This window comes from Lipophrys pholis (assembly GCF_963383615.2).
Source record: "Lipophrys pholis genome assembly, chromosome: 3".
In the NCBI taxonomy this organism is placed as follows: Eukaryota; Metazoa; Chordata; class Actinopteri; order Blenniiformes; family Blenniidae; genus Lipophrys; species Lipophrys pholis.
In genome coordinates, this window is record NC_137627.1 from 16,295,846 (window position 1) to 16,315,164 (window position 19,319).

The 19,319-nt window shown below is 39.6% G+C and overlaps 1 protein-coding gene across 2 annotated transcripts; it reads left to right on the forward strand.

Annotated features, from left to right (window-relative positions):
- Positions 1–1,776: 1,776 nt before the first annotated feature.
- ankk1 (ankyrin repeat and kinase domain containing 1) lies at positions 1,777–14,025 on the forward strand. Of its 2 annotated transcripts, XM_080459846.1 has the most exons (10): positions 1,817–2,187; positions 2,574–2,680; positions 2,784–2,856; positions 2,965–3,113; positions 3,486–3,535; positions 4,089–4,244; positions 5,897–6,018; positions 11,190–11,223; positions 11,564–11,804; positions 12,519–14,019. In XM_080459846.1, the coding sequence occupies exons 3-10, from the start codon at positions 2,785–2,787 to the stop codon at positions 13,588–13,590; spliced, it is 1,896 nt and encodes a 631-aa protein (XP_080315972.1). In that variant the 5' UTR covers positions 1,817–2,187; positions 2,574–2,680; position 2,784; the 3' UTR covers positions 13,591–14,019. The 2 variants fall into 2 exon arrangements, with proteins under 2 accessions (XP_080315971.1, XP_080315972.1); XM_080459845.1 differs by having other exon boundaries at positions 1,777–2,187; positions 2,574–2,856; positions 12,519–14,025.
- Positions 14,026–19,319: the final 5,294 nt, after the last annotated feature.

Below are 19,319 nucleotides of genomic sequence, written 5' to 3' on the forward strand. Positions count from 1 at the left end.
TCAATTTTAACTCTATGAATCAGAGCGTGTGACATGTAGCATATGGTCAGTCCAAGGATCCAGAATGGCAAGTAAGATAGAAACACTGTTGTAGTTCTTCAATGACACTAATTGTTACCCCTAATTTTAGTACAGGAGTACAGGAACATAAAACAACAGTAGCTGTATTCACATGGCCCCTTTGCTGTCAATCTCAGATTAGACTGTCTCATTTACATGAACTCTAACTAAAGTGATCAGATCCATGTGCAGGTTTAAATGCAAAGTACTGTCGGTCATCTTGTGGAAGAATTCCGGGATGCTTTGCCCTGTAATGTGGGCCATTTTTTACGTGCACACATGGTCAAATCCGTGCACGTCACAAATCCAGTTTTACTTGGAAGCCCACTAGTATTGATTAGGTGTTGTTTTTCTCCTTTTTTTTTAACTTAAACTTTTCCCAAGTCCTGCCACAGATACTCGAGATGTGACATTGTATGTTAACAGCAAAGAGTTTCTGATGTGTTTTCTCACTCTGGTTTTGAAAGCTTTGATGTCACCTCCAATCACAGAGAAAGCAGCTGGCCCACAGGTCAAAGCCCAAAACCTCAAGAGAACACATTTATTTTAGCGAAGAAGCCCATGAGGCAAATTAAAATCAATCTAAACCGAGCCGTTTCCCTAAATGTTACTGAAGTAGTTGCACAGTGTAAGAAAACATGCCCATCAGTGTTAACAGAAGAGTTTCATGAAAAAAGACAAATACAACTCATGCCTGAACATGACGTTTATTTTTAGTGTGAACTTCTTTTCACAATCAAATAGTAAATTGTTGGCTCTTTTGTCATGCTCACTTTAATGTCTTCTCTTCCATTGTGAGGATAAAGAGAAACAAACGTCTTTCAAAAGGGAACTGAAGCAGAGCACATGTAGGACCTGAACTCAAGGTTTATGTGGATTAATACCTGAAGCACTTTATCCCACACAGTTATTCATTTGTGATGATTTAAGAATAAAGTGTAACACAGAGGTGAGCAAATATTGACCACATTTGAAATGTTCAACTAGCCACATGTTTGCATTGTCATTATCAGACTCAATGGAAGACCAAATGCAATAGTTGATTATTCATGAGACCACAACAAGGATTTTACTTTATATCTCTAAAAAAGAAGAGCAGCATGACCTATATCACAAGGTCATGTCTGCTTTAACAGCAGGCCTGTATGGGATGATGGTCAGAGGTTACGTTTCAATTTGGAAATATGGTTTGGAATGTCATTTGAACCAAAAGCTGCACTGCTATTGCTCACAAAAGCCTAAACACACACACACACACACACACACACACACACACACACACACACACACACACACACACACACACACACACACACACACACACACACACACACAAACACGCGTGCGTGCGGTTGACCATATCCTCAACTTCCAATTGCAGACTACTGAGCCGTTCCAGTGGAGCAGTTGGGGGTTAAGTGCCTTGTTAAAGTGTAGTTTAATAAAAGTGGATGGTTCATTAGGCAGTTCACTTACTGTGTATATGGATCCAAATCACAATTGCCATATTTATCATACTGAGTATCATTACTGAGACTATGTAAGTGGTGCCTAATCTACATAATATGAACCATGCCAGCACTGGGAATAAAATATACACCTTCATTCAGGTATTTGACCCGAATGAGACCGAAACTTAGGCCAGCAGCCTCGGCAGGTACAAACTGGCTCTGCAACATTGAGTGCAAACAAGTTTTTCACCTCGGCTCCTCCCACAGAGTGAGACTTGGTGTGTGGCTCAGCATACTTTTCATTCAGCTGTCACTGAGTTTAATTCATGTTGATGTTCTACTACTTTCTTTTTCTCAGCGTGATTCAAGAGCTCATGTGGCTCTGCCGATCGGTGCTGATCTCGAAGATAAACCCTGTTTATATGTAGGATTAGAGAGGGAAGGTGTTTGGAAGACTTGTGTGTGTGTGTGTGTGTGTGTGTGAGAAAGAGACAAGCTTTGTACACATGAACTGCCTTGACGGATCCTCTGGGCAGTTCGGGGAATTCAGGAAGGACGACTTTGAGGCTGACTGGATTAAGGTGGCAGAATGTAGATTTAGTCAAGTGTACCAGGTCAAGCTCAAGCTCTGGCGGGAGAAATGTGTCCTGAAAAGCTTTGACAACAACTTTTACAGGTGGGATTTTAATTCTTATTACAAATTGCAGACAGATATAACGTGACTAAAGTGTGGGAGGGTGAGCCTGCACATGGTTTCATTCATTGGAATTTGTGGTTGAACGCTGGGCTTCCCAAGGTTTTCACATTATATAACAATATTTTCAGTTACTGTCAGTAACCATAGGCAATGAAAAGGATATATCTCCTCCTGTTAGTTCGTTCAAAATATTTATTCAAATGGTAACGTGTGTTTTGACAACATCATTCATAGTTTTACCCTCAGCCTATCTTATGAAACACGTCCCTGTACACATTTCAAACAACTGGCAGGCAGACACTATGTTTACAGGTTGGAAATCCTTGTGATGCCCCAAAGCTGAACTGTTGTTTCTCCTATCACAGTAGGATAAAAAATGAGGTGTTCAACATCGCCAAACTGAAATTCAAGTACATCATATCCATCTACGGACTGTGCAGTGAGGCAACCGCTGTGGTGATGGAGTACATGAGTAATGAATCCCTGAACACTCTCCTCGCCAGCCACACTTTGATGTGGCCAAAGAAGTTTCAGATGATTCATGAGATCTCTATGGGCATGAATTTCCTTCACAGCATGAAGCCTCCGATGCTCCATCTTAACCTCAAGACGTCCAATATCCTACTCGACGATCATCTCCATGTCAAGGTCGGTGAGACTCGACGCGCAGGCAACAGTCTCTTGACATTTTATGTTTTCTGCCGAGCACTGTGTGATAATTGTGTGTTGTTCCAACATTCTTGTTTTTCCACTCAGATCTCAGATTTTGGGTTAATCCACTGGGAGCAGGGTGGGAGCGAGACATTCACTGAGCATCTGACAGCAAGAGGGAACATAAGTTACATCCCGCCGGAGACCTTCACTCAGTGCTCCAGTCCTCCAGGAACTAGCTTTGATGTTTACAGGTGACTTGCCAAGGGCATTTTTGCAATTGCACTATCAGGATCCCTGCTTTTTTTCTGATTCACTGCACAAGCCACAAGCCACAGTTCACACGGTGTAACCTTGCTCTCCACTGTATGTATTTTTAATCTTTCACCAGTCACCGGGAAGGATTCTATGTATTTTACTCAGCTCTCACTCACTCCTTCTTGCCCTTACGGACAATCTGCCTTTTATTTCATGTTGCAAAGTATTGCGCTTTTCTGTGGACACCAACCTATTTTCTAATGCCTTTCATGTGAGTTTGAAACGGCCACAAACTTCACAGGAATGAGTATTATATGCAAAGTTGAGACTATTAGTGCTGAAGTGTCTTCTTCTGCTTTGATCTACAGCTTTGGAATTGTGATATGGGAGACTTTAGCGCAGCAGAAACCTTACGTAGGTAAGAATTAATTCATCTGAAATCCATCACATCTTCATATCAAATAGATTTATAGGTGCAACCTCAGCGAGGAGTCATGTAACATTCAACATGATGAATTAACCCTTTCCACTGTGGAGGTTGTGCTGGAGGCAGGCTGTAACTGTTAAGACAAATGACGGCTGCCAACAGGGGAACAACCAATAAAGAGGTCATTTTGTCTTACTAGACCTAAAAAATAAATGAAGTGTATATTTGTTTTTTCTTCCCGATGCATCATATTGTTGCATTTGAGAATGTTTACATGTCCAAAGTCTACTGGTTGACAGTGGCTGTTTATTTCTTCATAAAACAGCTTTAATAGGGGAAGAAAAATGTTTTTTGTTTTGGAACACACACCTACTTGGGTGATATGGGTTGTAATTCCTAAAATTAATTGAGGATTCACATTAAGAGAACCCGTTGCTTTCCTGTTGTCTGCACCACGGTGATTTTCAAGTTGAGAGAGAAGTGTGGAAGCACGATGTCTCTGCCCTGCAGCATGCTCATGTGTTCATGCGTTCTGTGCATGCAGGGTGCAGCTTGACCACGGTGCTCTTACAGGTGTCCGAAGGGAAACGACCCTGTGAGAAGATGATACCTGACCAGAGGCCGAGTGAGTGTGAGCAGATGATAACCACCATGAAACAGTGCTGGCATCAGGATCCCAGGAAGAGGCCTCCGTTCTCAGGTACTGTAAAGAAAAGAGAAAAAAAACTTTTTTATTTAGACTTTTTCAGGCTCAGCTTTGAGAAAAAATACATGTGGTGTTCAACAAATATTTTCAGAACTGAAAGCATTTTTAAAATGTAAAAAAAAAAAAAACCTTGCATGTTATTAAGTCACTGAAATCAAATAGTCTCTGGACATTTTTGTTTGACATATATTCTTAATCGGTTATACTGTATATTTGATCTGTGAAAAACGCGTTTCCCAAGAGAAATCCCTTGTTTACCAGGAAGTACAAGCTTTTCTCCTTTGACAATACTCGAGCTTTTATAGAAATCTGTTGTAAAACATGCATGGGTATCTTTTTAGATTAAAAACTTGTAAGGAAAATAGCTGAACAGCCAACAGGAAAAATGAAATGGCGTTTCCTCTGACCCTGGTTAATAGAATTAAAAAAGTCAAATGAAATACCAGATATATATATATATATATATATATATATATATATATATATATATATAAAGAACAAAAGAACAGGCATCTAACAAAGCAAAAAGTGACTTGCAAAACAATGGCAAATAGTGCAGAACTTTATGATCTACAGTAGCAGTTCAGCCTTCGGAGACATTAGGTGGTGTTGGTCGGTGGTGCGGGTGGATTATGATGACAGTTGTGTGTTTTTGCTTGCGTACGTGTTTACAAAAAGAAAATGAGAAACTAAAAAAGCCTCTAATTTGGATTCTTTGCTCTGAAGCTTGAAGCTTGTTACCAAGTTACCAGACATTTTTCATGTGCGTAAAACATTATTTTAAAATAAAATAATTAGGCTTCCCAGTGATCTGGAATACTAGGATGACGCCACAAAGATTTCATTTGCAACAAGTACAGCCTGTCTGGCTCAGAATTCGAGCTTATTCAGTAACTCTACTATGCTCAAAGAATCAGATGTATAATTTGTTTGATTTGTTTTTGGTCGATTTAATCATTTTAGTGTCACATTAAAATACATTTTTCATTGTAAACTGACAGCAAAGTAAATCACTGATGATATTATTCTCTGTCAATGAGAATGTGAATACAAAGTGGGTGTTTTTTTGTGTTTTACATCTGGAAATTTGAAATGTGCCACATGATTGAAAAGCAGATGCTTCAGTAACATGTTGACATGTCAGTGTTTTGGTCAGGATAATGTTTTTCACATTAATTTTGATAAAGTTTCTCTAAGGCCAGATAACACAATAAGGACACCATTTTTGTTTGTCTTCTTTCGATTTATAATTATTAACCCAGTTAATTACATGCCCATAGAAAACACACTGAAGTGCATATAAAGCTCAAGCGAAGCACACACGTTCAAATGAAATTTACTCCAGAGGAACTGGGTCACCTTTGTTTAAACAAGCACTCATAGCTTAAGAAGTCATGTTAATGAATACAAACCAGTGTCATGTTTATTCATAAACAGCAGCTACTTCAATCTGCACTGTTCAGAAAAGTCATGGCTAATAATACCGTAGCTACAGAAGAATTTATCGCTAATTCATGCATGGCCATTCATTCTCTGCAACGTAATTATGAGCAGATCCCATTGGAGTTTAGAGGTGCATGTGTGGGAATATATTGGTTTAAGTGGGCACATGCACATGCACACCTTGACGGCTGTTTTGTTTGCAGACATGGTGAGGAGAACCGAGGCCCTGACTGAAATCATGAAGATCGCAGGACCAATGAAGTTTCACAATGGTGACGTGGGACAGAAATCAGATCACCTCCGGCTGAGCTTCCCAGAACATAAAGTTAGTTCTGCTTGCTTGTATGTTGCCGTAGAATATATTGTTCCAATCACAGCTTTAAATGCATGACAGATTTATAGCATTTATAGGCAAGACTGTGGCAAAAAAACCTGATGCAATGAAGATTGTGGCTTTGAGAGGACGTGTTGGATCACTTCAAAGTTTCTTACATACAACATTAGTATGCTATGGAAGCGTATTTGGGCCAGTCATGAGAAAAAGGAAATGATAGGAGGTGTATTTCTTTTTCATCATGCACTTCAAAAAAAAAAAAAAAAAGAAGCTGAAATAGCCGGTGAGTGTGACTGCTTCTACAAAATGCCTTGCAGGTTGTTTGATGAACTGGTGAAGCTGTACTTCTGCTTTATCTGCTATATTCTTTATCAAAAGAATCTGCTTTGATGACGGAGAAATTCTTTGTCTTTAGGCACACAAAGGCATCGTAGTTATCATTATTAGGACTTTGAAAAGACTGCATTGTGCAGTAATCTCTGTCGCTCTCCTCACTGACTTTTTACAGAGGAGTGCTTAAGCCTTCACTGGAAAGGCCGAGCAGCCACTGGGGGACAAAAAGGAGGAGAAGAATAAACAAAATTCAAATGAATTAAATAAATGAACTAAACATTTCTGAATGAGTTTTTGAAAAGAGCTGTTACATTGACCAGTAATTGAGCCCTGGCCTGACACGTGACAGCGAAGAACCCCCCACTTGGACAACTATGAATACATACATGACATTGATTTTTGCAAGGCTTATGTGACTGTGGATGCTATGTATAATGGATTATTAGATAACAAGGAAATCCTTAGTAAAATCAGATGTTCAGAAGCAAACAATCTGTGCCTCCGATTGGGGATGGACCAGAGGAGACGTTGCCACTTTTTTCCTCGACATTGTATTTCGACTTTTCTCTTGAAGTGCATGATGAAAAAAAACAATCGACTTCCTGTTATTTCTTTTTGTCATGGGTAGCCCTAATACTCATATGTAGTATGCTCACTGTCGGTGCTAACAGACTGATTGTCAGAATGTGTGGTTCCGAGCATGCTCACTAAAATTAGCTACAAACAAAAATGTAATTTTCCGACAAAATGAATCATCAGGGGGGATATGAGGATTAATTATCCAGAAAGTCTTAATGTGTTTTTTTTTTTTTTTTTTGCGACTCATTGAATAAGTGACACAACATTAACCTAAAAGGAAAAAAAAAAAATATATATATTCATGGTGAAATTGGGAAATATTAGGGCTCACCTCAATAAGACAAGATACACGTCTCTGTCCTCTCAGGGAAATTTGTCTTGGAGGTCAGAAACATCACTGACTTGCATGTATAGATCATTATAACGCACACACTCTGAAGAAAACTCAATAACATCAATCAATCTGATGGAAAAAGCTCATATTCCGTGTAAAGGCCATGCCGCTGGCCAGAGAGACGCTGAGATCTCTGTCTCAATGGGTTTGAATGAATGAATGCTTTATTTCGGTTAAAAATTAAAAATAAAAACAAAATCATGTTTTTACAAAATAAACAGACAGCAACCGAAAAAGGAATAGGCTGAAGCCTCAAGGCTTATTTGTGCCTATCCTGTAACATCATAGGATTAACTGAATAATTCACAAAAAAACATCACTAACACTCCATTACTACTGAAAAATCAAATTCAATCAAATTTCATTGTAACCTTTGATAATTTTAGACTTTAAAGTCTTCTTGAAAACATACATAGAATTACACATCTTTATTTCATCATTAAGTCCATTCCATAATTTTACACCCAAAACTGACACACATCTGTACCTGATATTAGTTCTTAATTTGTGAGTGTCAAACATTAGCAAACCCCTTAGGTTATAAATCCCCTGCCTTAGTTTAAACAATTTTTGAATACAACCTGGAATTGTCTTATTTACCACTCTAAACATAATTTCTAGTGTTTTTGAATATACAATGTCCAAAAATTGTATTGTATGTGATCTTATAAACAGCTGATTTGTGGAATCACGATATCCAACTTCATTTATTATCCTAATAGCTCTTTTTTGCAGTTTGATTATTGGATCTAGGTTTGTTTTATATGTATTACCCCACATTTCAACACAATATGTCATGTATTGGTAAAATAAAGGTAAAATAAATTAACCACGGCTCTTAAAGCAGATAGCCAGGGTTTCCAATTTGATGAATTCAAATGGTCAATCAACTCTTCTGTCATATTTAATCATCATCTAACATTTTGTGACTGAATTGTTCCAGCAGGTTGCCGTCTAATCACAAAGTCTGTAGTTTGGTCCCTCTATTTGTCCCATCAATATGACAAAATGTCTTGGCCAAGTCACTCAAACTGCTCCCATTGGTGTGCAAGCATGTATGGCAGCTGTAACTATCAGTGTGGGATTGCAGCAACTATTTTGTGTGTGTGAATTAATGGATGTACAGCAAAGTGCCTTGACACTACTGAAGTGGTAAAATGTGCTATTTAAAGAAAAGCCAACATTTCTTTTACCAACTGAGCTGAGAACTCAAAAAGCTGCCAGTCAGGAGGGGTTAAGAATTTCCTCAGGACAACATGATCATGCATTTCCACCCACATGTAATCCCCAGAAAATGTGTTTTATTATCACTGAATTTATAAACTTCCCTTCCACACATTTAGACCCACTAAAGTTTTTTATTGAGCAGATGCCAAACCAGTTTATATGCATGTTTAGGTTAGTGAATCCTGACTGTTTTACCTGAACTGTGATATCAGCATTTAATAAGGAATGTAATACACAGATGCTACAAAAAGGCAGAAATTCTGGCTGCTCTGACCTTTCTGAAATCTTCATTCAACATTCATGTGTACTTTCTCTACTCAAAAGTTACACTCAGTCCCAGTAGATACACTGGACCTTTTTTTTTGGTTTAGTTTTTGTTAATAAACTTTTTCACTGAGTTGCTACAACTTTAGTGATTTGTTTATACACATGCTGGCGTCAGAACCAGATATCCGAACATGTTTACACATGTGCAAGTGCATCTGTTTTCTTTGAGATGGACAAGATCGTTAATTTCATTGCACATTAGTAAAGAATGGAATCAGGAAGTGATTATTATGTAGGCAAACAATGTGAAAGTAGTATGGCCGAGTAGAGCTTATTTACTTGAATGAACAACAGCACAGGCTTTTGAATTGGGTATGTACGGGGTAGATGTGGATGAAGCTCATGAGGAAATAGGCAATGAATCACTGCTAACAAACAGAAACACAACAAAAGTGTTTACCGAACTAAAATCCAAGAAAGTGACAAACGCTCACGTACAGCATTAAATCACAGAGGATTATTTTTTAATCTATTTTCTTTTAAAAGTTGCAACACAATGAACAACCACAAAAACAGATACACAGAGAGAAACACACCTGATGTACCCCGAGAGAGGGGGATAATGTCCTTCAGGTGTAGCTAATTAGGAATGATCAGAGGAACGAGAGGCTAAAAGAAAGAAACAAAGAAAAAGAAACAAAGAATGAAACAACTCTGCGAGGTTTGTAGAGTTTGAATGAGACAAGATTAGACAAAATTCTCATTTGCATTCACTCATCATCACCATTATGACATGAAGGATAGTCAAGACATACTGTATGAAATACTTCACGCCATTGTACGAGCAATCAACAGAGGGGAAAATCTAACCCCTGTGTGGTACCAAGCTCATTTAGAAAGGAGGCAGCCAGAAAGAAAAAAAACATATATTGTCATATAAAAATCACTTAGATAAGACAATAAAGCAATGGCAGGTACTCTGGGATTTGCATACAAAGAAAAGATATTTGCATGAAACTGAAAATAGAGTAGGGACAGGAGGGAGCCGTGGGGTTTTTAGAAGAGAACAAGTCATCATCAATAGAAATTCAAACACCACATTTTGTCACTCCAGGGAGGCACCCTGCTGGTCACTGTGAGAGTGTGTAAGGTAAAGAGACTGTGGCTCATGTCCTGGTGTCATGGCAGAGATATTAGGTTTGGAAATGGCAGGAAAAGCTGCGGGAGCAAGAGGACATGGAAGGCAATATCAGGGAGTGGGTGCACTGGGTGCATGAGGGAAGCGAAGAAGAGTGTACTTTAATCTTTGGACACAACAGGTCACAGATACAACCGAGACCGAGACCTGCACATTGTTCAATTTGAGGAAAAAAAACAACAACTTCTCAGTCCAGAAATCAGCATTATTTATAGGAAGGAGAGTTTCATTTGACTTCAAGACACGGCCAAACGAAAGGAAAATCTCCATCCTGACAAAACTGAATTGGATGCAATTTTCATCATTCCTTCAATAAAAGTATTTAAACATTTTCTTTATCTACCGGTTTGATATGCTTGCTTCGGCAGCATTATTAATGTCTGTTTCAACATTAATGGAGTCTCGAAAACAGACCTGTGTTCCGTCTGTAAAAAAAAAAAAAGAAAAAAGAAAAAAGAATGGTCCGGATGACTCAACAGCTCCTGAGATGAAATCCTGACTGTGTTATTAATATGCACATTTCTTAATGCTTCCTTGAAAACTTGTGACACAGCTCGGTTTATGTAAGCTTGAAAACTCTGATGTCGTGGCTCAAACTTTAAATGATTTTTGGTCTCTGTGATTGCTGTAGATTCTCTTTCCATTATAGTTATGTATTTTATTTCACCTTTATATTTTCCCCAATTAACGTTTAACTGTTGATTGTCCCAGAAATGATCTTGGGAATGATTTCATATTATTGCATAAGAGTAATAAATTATATCTAATTAATAAAGTTGAATGAAAGAAACTATGATGACTTAAAAGACGAGCCCAAAGGATGTTGTGCAATCCATTGAGTCTGTGAAAGCAAATGCACACATGCTTTGATAAATATACGTACTGCTTCACCTCTTGTGATAAAGGGCAGTGGTGACCTTTGAGGTTAGAGAAGCCGACATGGGATTGAGAGTTTGCAGGTTAGAATCCCACAGCTGACGGGCAATCACTGTGGGTTCCTGACCCCCATCAGCTTCCTAGAGCACCGTAATGTGGCCACACCTCCACATCTGAGAAACACGAGGGGTCAATGCAGAAAAAAGGAATTTCCTCAAGGTGACTAATAAGGTATGGAAATAAATAAATAAATAAGCAATGCTGTGTTTTCTTTCTCTTCAATTCTAGATCAGTCTGACTGAGAAGCCCAGCTCATCTTCAGGTAAAGTCCAGGGTAGAGCAAAAACATGTTCGACACAGTTCAAGGGCTGACATTTAGAAAGTGCTGTTTAGAGTCTTTTTATCATTTTGATATTAGAATCAATGATCAATACGAGACAGAATATGATGAACTTTAGCGCTGTTTTTGGAATTCAATGTCTCCAAAGTATTGATTTGTGCTTTTAATACTTAGGTTAAGTACTATTAATTTTATTATAATGCTTTCTTTTATGGTAGTACTTTAATAGAACAAAAGTTAAAACAACAGAAGTTCCAGCGCACACACTATAATAGAAATGTTCTATTTATTCATTTTAGGGTTCTTTGCTTTCTTTTCACAGATGAGCAATATGGCAAGGATGGCCTTCTTTCTATGCTCACCAAAAAGGACTTTGGTAGTTTCAAGCAGTCTTTGAAAAAAGAGCATGTATCCAAGCAGTTTTCGGGCCAAAGGAGCATCCTTCACTTCACCGTAGAGAGCGGCGATTTAGAGACCGTAAAGCACGTCCTGAGTCTGGGAGCTGAAGTCAACTGTGCCACTGCCAGAGGTTACACTCCACTTATAATCGCCATTCTGCACAGGTCAGTGTCATTATATTTTATCCATTTATTTTATATCTGATTTAGAAAAAAGTTTATCTTTGCTTTACTTGTAATACCTGCAGGTCTAAGGTCGACAGAATGTATTTCTGCTCTACTTTTAAATTACAGTATTAAATAGAAGAAAGTGCTTTGGAATACAGTTATTAGCTCAATGTCATTGAGCTGGATGTCATGGGGATGCATGATGGAGGGGTGATGGTTTGCACTCTCGCTTCACAGCCTGCTTGATCCTAGAATTGGGGGGTTGTGGCATGGGGAACATTTGATTTTACTTTTGTGGCTGCATCGGTTTCCCCCCACAATCCAAATACATACGTTTTAGGTGATTTTGTGTTTCTAAAGTGCCCTTGTGTGATTGTGAGTTGGTCTGTATTTTCAGTGTGAGCCGTGTTAAATTACACACTCAGAAATGCCAAAACCAAAAAACTGACCCAGGAAGTAACCAAAAGAAAACACAGAGTTTTTGATTTCGGTGGGATTTGATGAAGCCTCTCCCGACCTCATACTGAACTTAGTGTGTGTGTCTAAACGTCTGAATGATCTTAAAACAAAGATGATTTGTTAATTCTAATCTTCATGACTATATGCAAAACAAAAGTAAGATATGGACTTTGCTACTTGTATGACTTCACATTGTTTTTGTCTTTTCACTTTTGATTGTCATATTGTTCATTACAAATGTGTTTTCACCAGGTTTCATGACACTGCCTCTTTATTGCTGGATCACGGGGCAGCTGCCACCCAAGGAGATGGCGACAACTGGACGCCGCTCCATTTTGCTGCTCAGAGTGGGGACGACAAAGCTGTCCGCCTTCTGTTGGACAGAGGAGCTGCAGCAGATGCCCAAGAAAATGCCGGTTGGACGCCCCTCCACTTGGCCAGCCAGAATGGCCATGAGACAGTGGTTCGCCTGCTGCTTTTGCGGCAGACCGGGAGCACTGTGATCAAGCAGAAGGAGGCTCAAGGGAGGACACCGCTACACTTAGCCTCTACCTATGGGCACATGGACATTGTCAAGCTACTGCTATCCCAGGGATCAGATCCCAATGCTACCAGCAAGTCTCTCTCCACTGCACTTCATCTATCAGCTGAACGAGGCCATTACCGAGTCGTTAGGGAGCTGCTTAAGAGTGGGGCTAACACTGACTGTGCAGACAGCAGAGGATACACTCCACTCCACCTGGCTGCTCACAGTGGCCATGTGGGTATAGGCAGGCAGCTGCTGGCTAACAGGGCCAACCCGGACCCCAGGACACTCCAAGGCTGGACCCCCATGCACTTGGCTGCTCTGAAGGGACACGAAGCAGCGGTGGTCCAGCTGAAGAGTCACGGTGGTTCTGTGAATGCGAAAGGCGAGAATGGATGGACACCGTTACACGTCGCCTGCCACCACAGTAACCCAGAGGTGGTGGTGAAGCTGCTGGCAGGCCAAGCAGACCCAAACCTCACGGAGGATACCAAGGGATGGACCCCGCTGCATTTGGCATGTACCGCTGTCAGTTTCCCAAGCGTCCTCCAATTAATAACATATCATGCAGAGGTCAATGCCATGACCTCAGCCAAGGCCACCCCTTTGCACTTGGCTGCTCAGCATGGCTGCATACCAATCGTGCAGGCTCTGCTGCTGAATGGAGCCGACAGGAAACTGCAGGACTCATCCGGATCCACAGCTCTACAGATAGCACAACGCTGTGAAAAGTGGGAAATAGTCAAAGAACTCGAAAAAGACAACACAGTCTGGAGTTTTGATACCAGCATAGTGTGATTTTTTTCAAGAAAACAGGAGGGAGGGATGTTTCCAATAGAATGGAGGTTTTTAGCTGGCATGCCTTTTTTCTTGTAAGTTGTTACACAAAAAAAGGAATAGGTGGAGTCTGGTTTTGTGGTGAAGTGAGTTTCTTTACTATGAAAGTGAAAATTCCACAGATGAGGTGACGCAATGCACCTTGTGTGTCTAACTACTGTAAATGGAGAAATTAGATGCAGATGTAATTTTTTTTTTTTTGCTCCTATGAGCTTTAATTAGGCAGCTTAGTGTAAGATGTCCAGTATTCAACACTATTTGAATTCAAATCTCAGTTTTTTTATTGTCCGACTTTACCTGCAATTACTTAACAGGAAGTATGATTAAAATGCAACAAGACTTGGAAATGTATGTGATTTATTAATCAAGAATAAAAACTTGAAAAATGTGACTGTGATATGGAAAAAAAATCCAGGAGGGAGCCACAACACATGGGGGTCAGAATCAGGTGAAGTGGACCATAACGACAAAACATATCGACTCTCCTGGTTGAACCACTCTGCTAGTCAGCCTCTTGTGTGTGTGAGTGCGTGTGTGTGTGTGTGTGTGTGTGTGTGTGTGTGTGTGTGTGTGTGTGTGTGTGTGTGTGTGTGTGTGTGTGTGTGTGTGTGTGTGTGTGTGTGTGTGTGTGCGTGTGTGTGCGCGCTCCTGGTGGAGAGGATGGAAATGAGAGTGCAAAAGAGCTGCTGTTATAATGACATATATGGGCATTCATTTGATTAAACCTGTCAGACTTTATGAAGGTATTATTTCTCTAATAACCTGGTTAAAACAAATATGACAGAACTGACACTAGTATTTTTCACCGCCACTAGTGAATTCTTCCTCCGATAAATGCATATGTGATAGGACGACATAATTCATTATCAGTCATTCCCTCCTGAGTCAAAGAAGAACTGCCCAGTTTCTAGTGCACTCATTTACCACTATGACACCTTATTAAACTGAAATGAAATGCATGGATTCGGGAGCTGTATTGACCTGCATGTACTCAGGGTTTCCACTGGATTCACCAGAGACCGTCTCTGTTGGAGGTGTCGGCGGTGAGCTGAATCAAATTATTGAAAGTGAAAAGAGCGAGTTTAAATTGGACTGAGCTTGCTTTTTCTTTTCTTTTCCTCTTAGCTGCTAAATGAATGTCTGCTGTGTCACATGTGAAGAGTTATGTTTTGTCACAAACCAGTGTGTGGCTCTGTGAACTTGTTATGCCTCTTTTGCCTGAAGGTTGTCGTTTTAAATGACAGCTTGGAACCACCCACCCGCATTTAAGCCTTGTGGCGTCATAAGAAATGTAAGAGACAATGTTCCTCGATGTGCATGTTCACCCCGCCAGAATACAATGAAACCATTCATCGAAAATAACATTGCGTGCATCTCCACCTACACAAATACCTATACCAGTGGTGTCACACAAATGACCCATGGCCCTGGGACAAGTTGAAAAAGATTCATGCTGAGAATTAACAGGCTTTCACCAACAATAACACTGCGGCAGGTAGGATTGCACATCTTTCAGCAGAGTTTTGAATAACATAACCATGAAATTGATGACGTGCTTGTCACAAGGCAGTATAGGATGATATAAAGAAAATGAAAGCACTATGGCAGAAGAACTTATGGAAGAGAGATTAGTGATGCAACAGTGAAAGCTATCTAAGTCCCTTATCTCTTGTAAAGTCGCATCATATTTGAAGCCATACTATGACCACAGACGTCACAGATGGTATAGAAAATTGCCTTGAGAACCAAGAGAGAAAAGAGCCCCCAGAGGCAGCTAAGACAGGACACTATGAGGTGTAAGAAGGTATCATTAAAATGCTGGGATGTTGAAATTATTTGATGCTGGCCACCTTTTTTATTTTATGTTTATTTTTTTTTAAAACAAACTCCATCCTTAACAGAATAGATCATGTTGTATCAAGATCAAGAATGTAACTTAGGCAGTTTTATTTAGACTGAATCACAAGACAATGATATTTATATAAACAAAGAATTTTCCATTTTTCGGTATTTTTGAAAAACCTGAAAACAAATAAAAGACATTCGCCATCAAATTAAAGACATTTGTCCATTGTATACATTGATAATGTCAACATTTTTCAAGCCCCTGTCCTACGAGTGTATATTTGACCGTACAGGACCCCCAAAAAGTTGAATATGGCAATTTCACAATAAAAAACTAAAGAGCGAAATACTTTTACTTTGACATCTCAGTAAGTGTTTCTTTACTTGAGAACAGGCTTTAAAGTTAGATTTTTGGATGTACATCCCCCCGCCAGCAGACACATCCCTCGAGATACTTGTTTTCAATTTATTTTTTAATCAATTCTAAACAGCTCTCAGGAAACCGCACTCACTTGGACTACGTACCTCAGATTTAGATAAGCAAAATCCTGATTTATTGTGGCGTATGTTTTATACCATGGGGCTGACAAAGTGAAGTATCTGCCGCTGACCCTACTCTCACTGTAATTTATCCAGTGGAGTTTGAAAAGCAGCTATCACATCATGGGGAGGGCGGGAAAGCTCTCTCTGGAGAGGCCGGTGTATTTCAGCTTGGGTTGGGTGATTTATAGTTGAAAGAGTCTTTTTTTACTGCCGCGACTCTCATTTGAAATTTATGAAGCTTTAATGTCTACAAAATTGGAAGCAAACCAATTCTGTGCGGTTGTTATCTACAGAAAACAGCCTGACGACAACTTAACAGATGGGACTGACAGATACGTGTGGAATCCAAAGCTGTGTCTTTGTGTAACCTGTCTGTCCTCATTTATAGACAAAAAAAAACATAGACAGGCAGATCACACAATGCCACACAATACACTGCAATGCTTAAATAAACAAAGCCTTTTTTTTTTTTTTTTTTTCCCCTTACATCCCATTTGTTTTAATGCCAGCTACTGAAACATAAAACTCACTTTCGCAACTACATCTAATCAGGCCTTTCTAAATCAATGGCTCAGCCTCAACCTTTTTACACATACGGTGACACATCAGATACCTTCTATCTCAGCCTGTAGCCTAATTGGGTTTGCAGGCACCTAAACTAATTTTATTTTCTAATAGGGAGAAAAGCAGGAAGACGATAATGTCATGTAAGTTGCTGGTACCACAAACACCAAGAGCCAAAGACAGACAGAAAGAAGAAGAGAGCTGCAATGTTCTGCTCTTTAATTTCAAGAGCAGTTGAGTCTGGTACGCTTTGCACTTTCTTTTTTTTTCTTCCTTTGATGAGTAGCTTCACTTGTTCAACATATTTTATTCATATGTTGCAGTACAACAGCTTAATTAAACAACGTCAGATGCTTCTCCCTTGGTGCACAGCTGGTTTAGGGTAAAATGAAGAAAGATTTCGTTTCCTAATGGTTTTAATTGAACTTTTGCATTTTGTGTGGAGGAAATGATGGGAACAGTATTCCCAGTGTTAATTCATATCCAGTAGCGAAGGAACATTTAGTTGGTTCATATCTCTATGTCCTTGTTTTTGAGTGTTTTCATTTTGCATCATATTTCATGTTTGAACTACACACTTTTTCTCACCAGTTTTCATTATCTGTTGTATCTGGCAACAACCACTGTTGTCAATGGAAGCTGGCCAACTGTTAACATGAAACAAGTTCATTCAGGTTCTGTTTGCAGGAATTATTGCCCAGAAATGGGATTCTTCTTCTGTTTTCATTTCTTCAAGGTGACCCGTGCAGATGGCAATGTTCTGACACCAAACATGATACACACAGGAACGTGAGAAACATTGAAAACATACTCTTCCTGCGAGGCCACCGGTTGGTGGGGTGTTCTTTGTAATTCAACGGCACAAGCATTCGTGCAGAAAGCAGTAGGGTTTAAACATGCAAGAACTTTCCCCCCCGTCCTCTGTTGTTTTAGTCCTAGTTAGTATGTGGCACATGTGCGAAATGTGTCTCCACTGATCTAAACAGTGCAGTTGTTAAATTGTACAGGCTGAGCAGCACAAACACTACCGACCGGAATGCACAAGTCAGTATTCTACATTTGAGAAAAGTTGCATTTTCCCTGATGACCCAAAAATGGGAGACGGGGTCCTTGTGTAAAAGACAGTTTTAAAAATTTGCTGTTGTCAGGGACTTGCGACACCATTGTAACTGCCGAAATGCAGCACAACTTTCCATTTTTCATTTGAAACCAATAAATGGGTTCTAGCAGTAGATCAGAAACACTGGCTCCCTCATACCTCCACCATGCTTCTTTACAGTAACAATGACAATAAATTCACACTTACATTTTTCTCCAACATCTTTGATAATTGTGTTGTGGCTTGTTTGTTAGAAGAGGAGAGATTTCAGACTGGCTGCACTGTACATCATATGATACAGCGGTGGTCTGCCTACACCCCTGCTTCGATTTACCAGTTGATCTTGATCGACATGCTCGTCACTCCTACTTTGAGTTTAATGGCATCCTACAGGCAACCGGGATTTGTGGTGTCAGTTCAGTGTGGATTTACAACATCACGCCATCAAATCAGCAGCCTGATCTCACAGCAGCATCACACTAATGTACACGCAGTGTAAAGATCAGTGAGGGGGGCTAAGCTCCCCAGTCAACCAGTCAGGCTCATTATTCTGCAACAAATGTCTCTCGCGTTTCATGCTTAACAAAGCGTGATCGGGTAGAAACATGTCAAATGGGAAGAGATGTCTGCGCGTTGGTCTTAATGAAAATGGTCAAATGATCGTGCTTGATAACTTTTTGGAAAAAATTGGTTTTACAGAAGGCCAAATGATTGTGACAATTAATTATTGTACATTTGCCAACACTGAGGCTAATCTTTTGCAAATGCTAGACTTCCGACTAACTTTTAAAAACTTGGTCGTCTTAACTTTTCGAATCACATTCAGATTTAAAAAAAAAAAATTCAATCCAAGTTATTTTTACTTTAATTTTAATAGCCTCTCTCAGACTCCGTCTCGCCCCTTTAAATGTCTTGTATTCACAGTCTCATTATTACCCCATCAATCCTCCTGTAAAACACTTTTTACAACTTTTATGAAAAGTGTTGTATAGTAGATTTTGAATAATCTTTTTCCTTTCTGTGATGAGGCTGAACGTTCTTCTCTGGCTTCCTCCAGTGTGCAAAGACATGCTCGGTTATTATTTATTCTGAATTATGCGAAGCGTGTGATCGTTGCGGGGGTGTAACCAGACACTCACCTATTGTTGAATTCTATTGTGATCTTGGCCAGGTTCAAACGAGCAAACTGCTGTTGATTTTTAAATAAGTGGAGGGTTGTCACAAATACTGTTTAGTAGACTTTAGGGCATTCAAGCATTAGTGTTTGAACTGATAGTGTGAGTGATGAATGGCTACACTAAATTCACAGGTACATTTTGGCTTTAATAACTAGTTCATAACACTGAACTGCTTCTGGTCATCATTTTTATTCAGAGTGCAACAAGTGATTTGAGTCATATATCAGGGGCTTTAATAAAAAACTAGCTTGACACCTGCTTTTTGTATGCATGAGAGAAAGTGAGTGAGCTGACCACCTTTGCAACCACATAAATTACAGATGTGCTGCTGCATTTGAAGGTTTTGTAACACACACACACACACACACACACACACACACGATTCTGCAGTGTTTAGCATGTTTATGCAAATCTGAAAGGCCAGATGTTAAGCATGTCAGACACTCACGGCTCTAATTGTA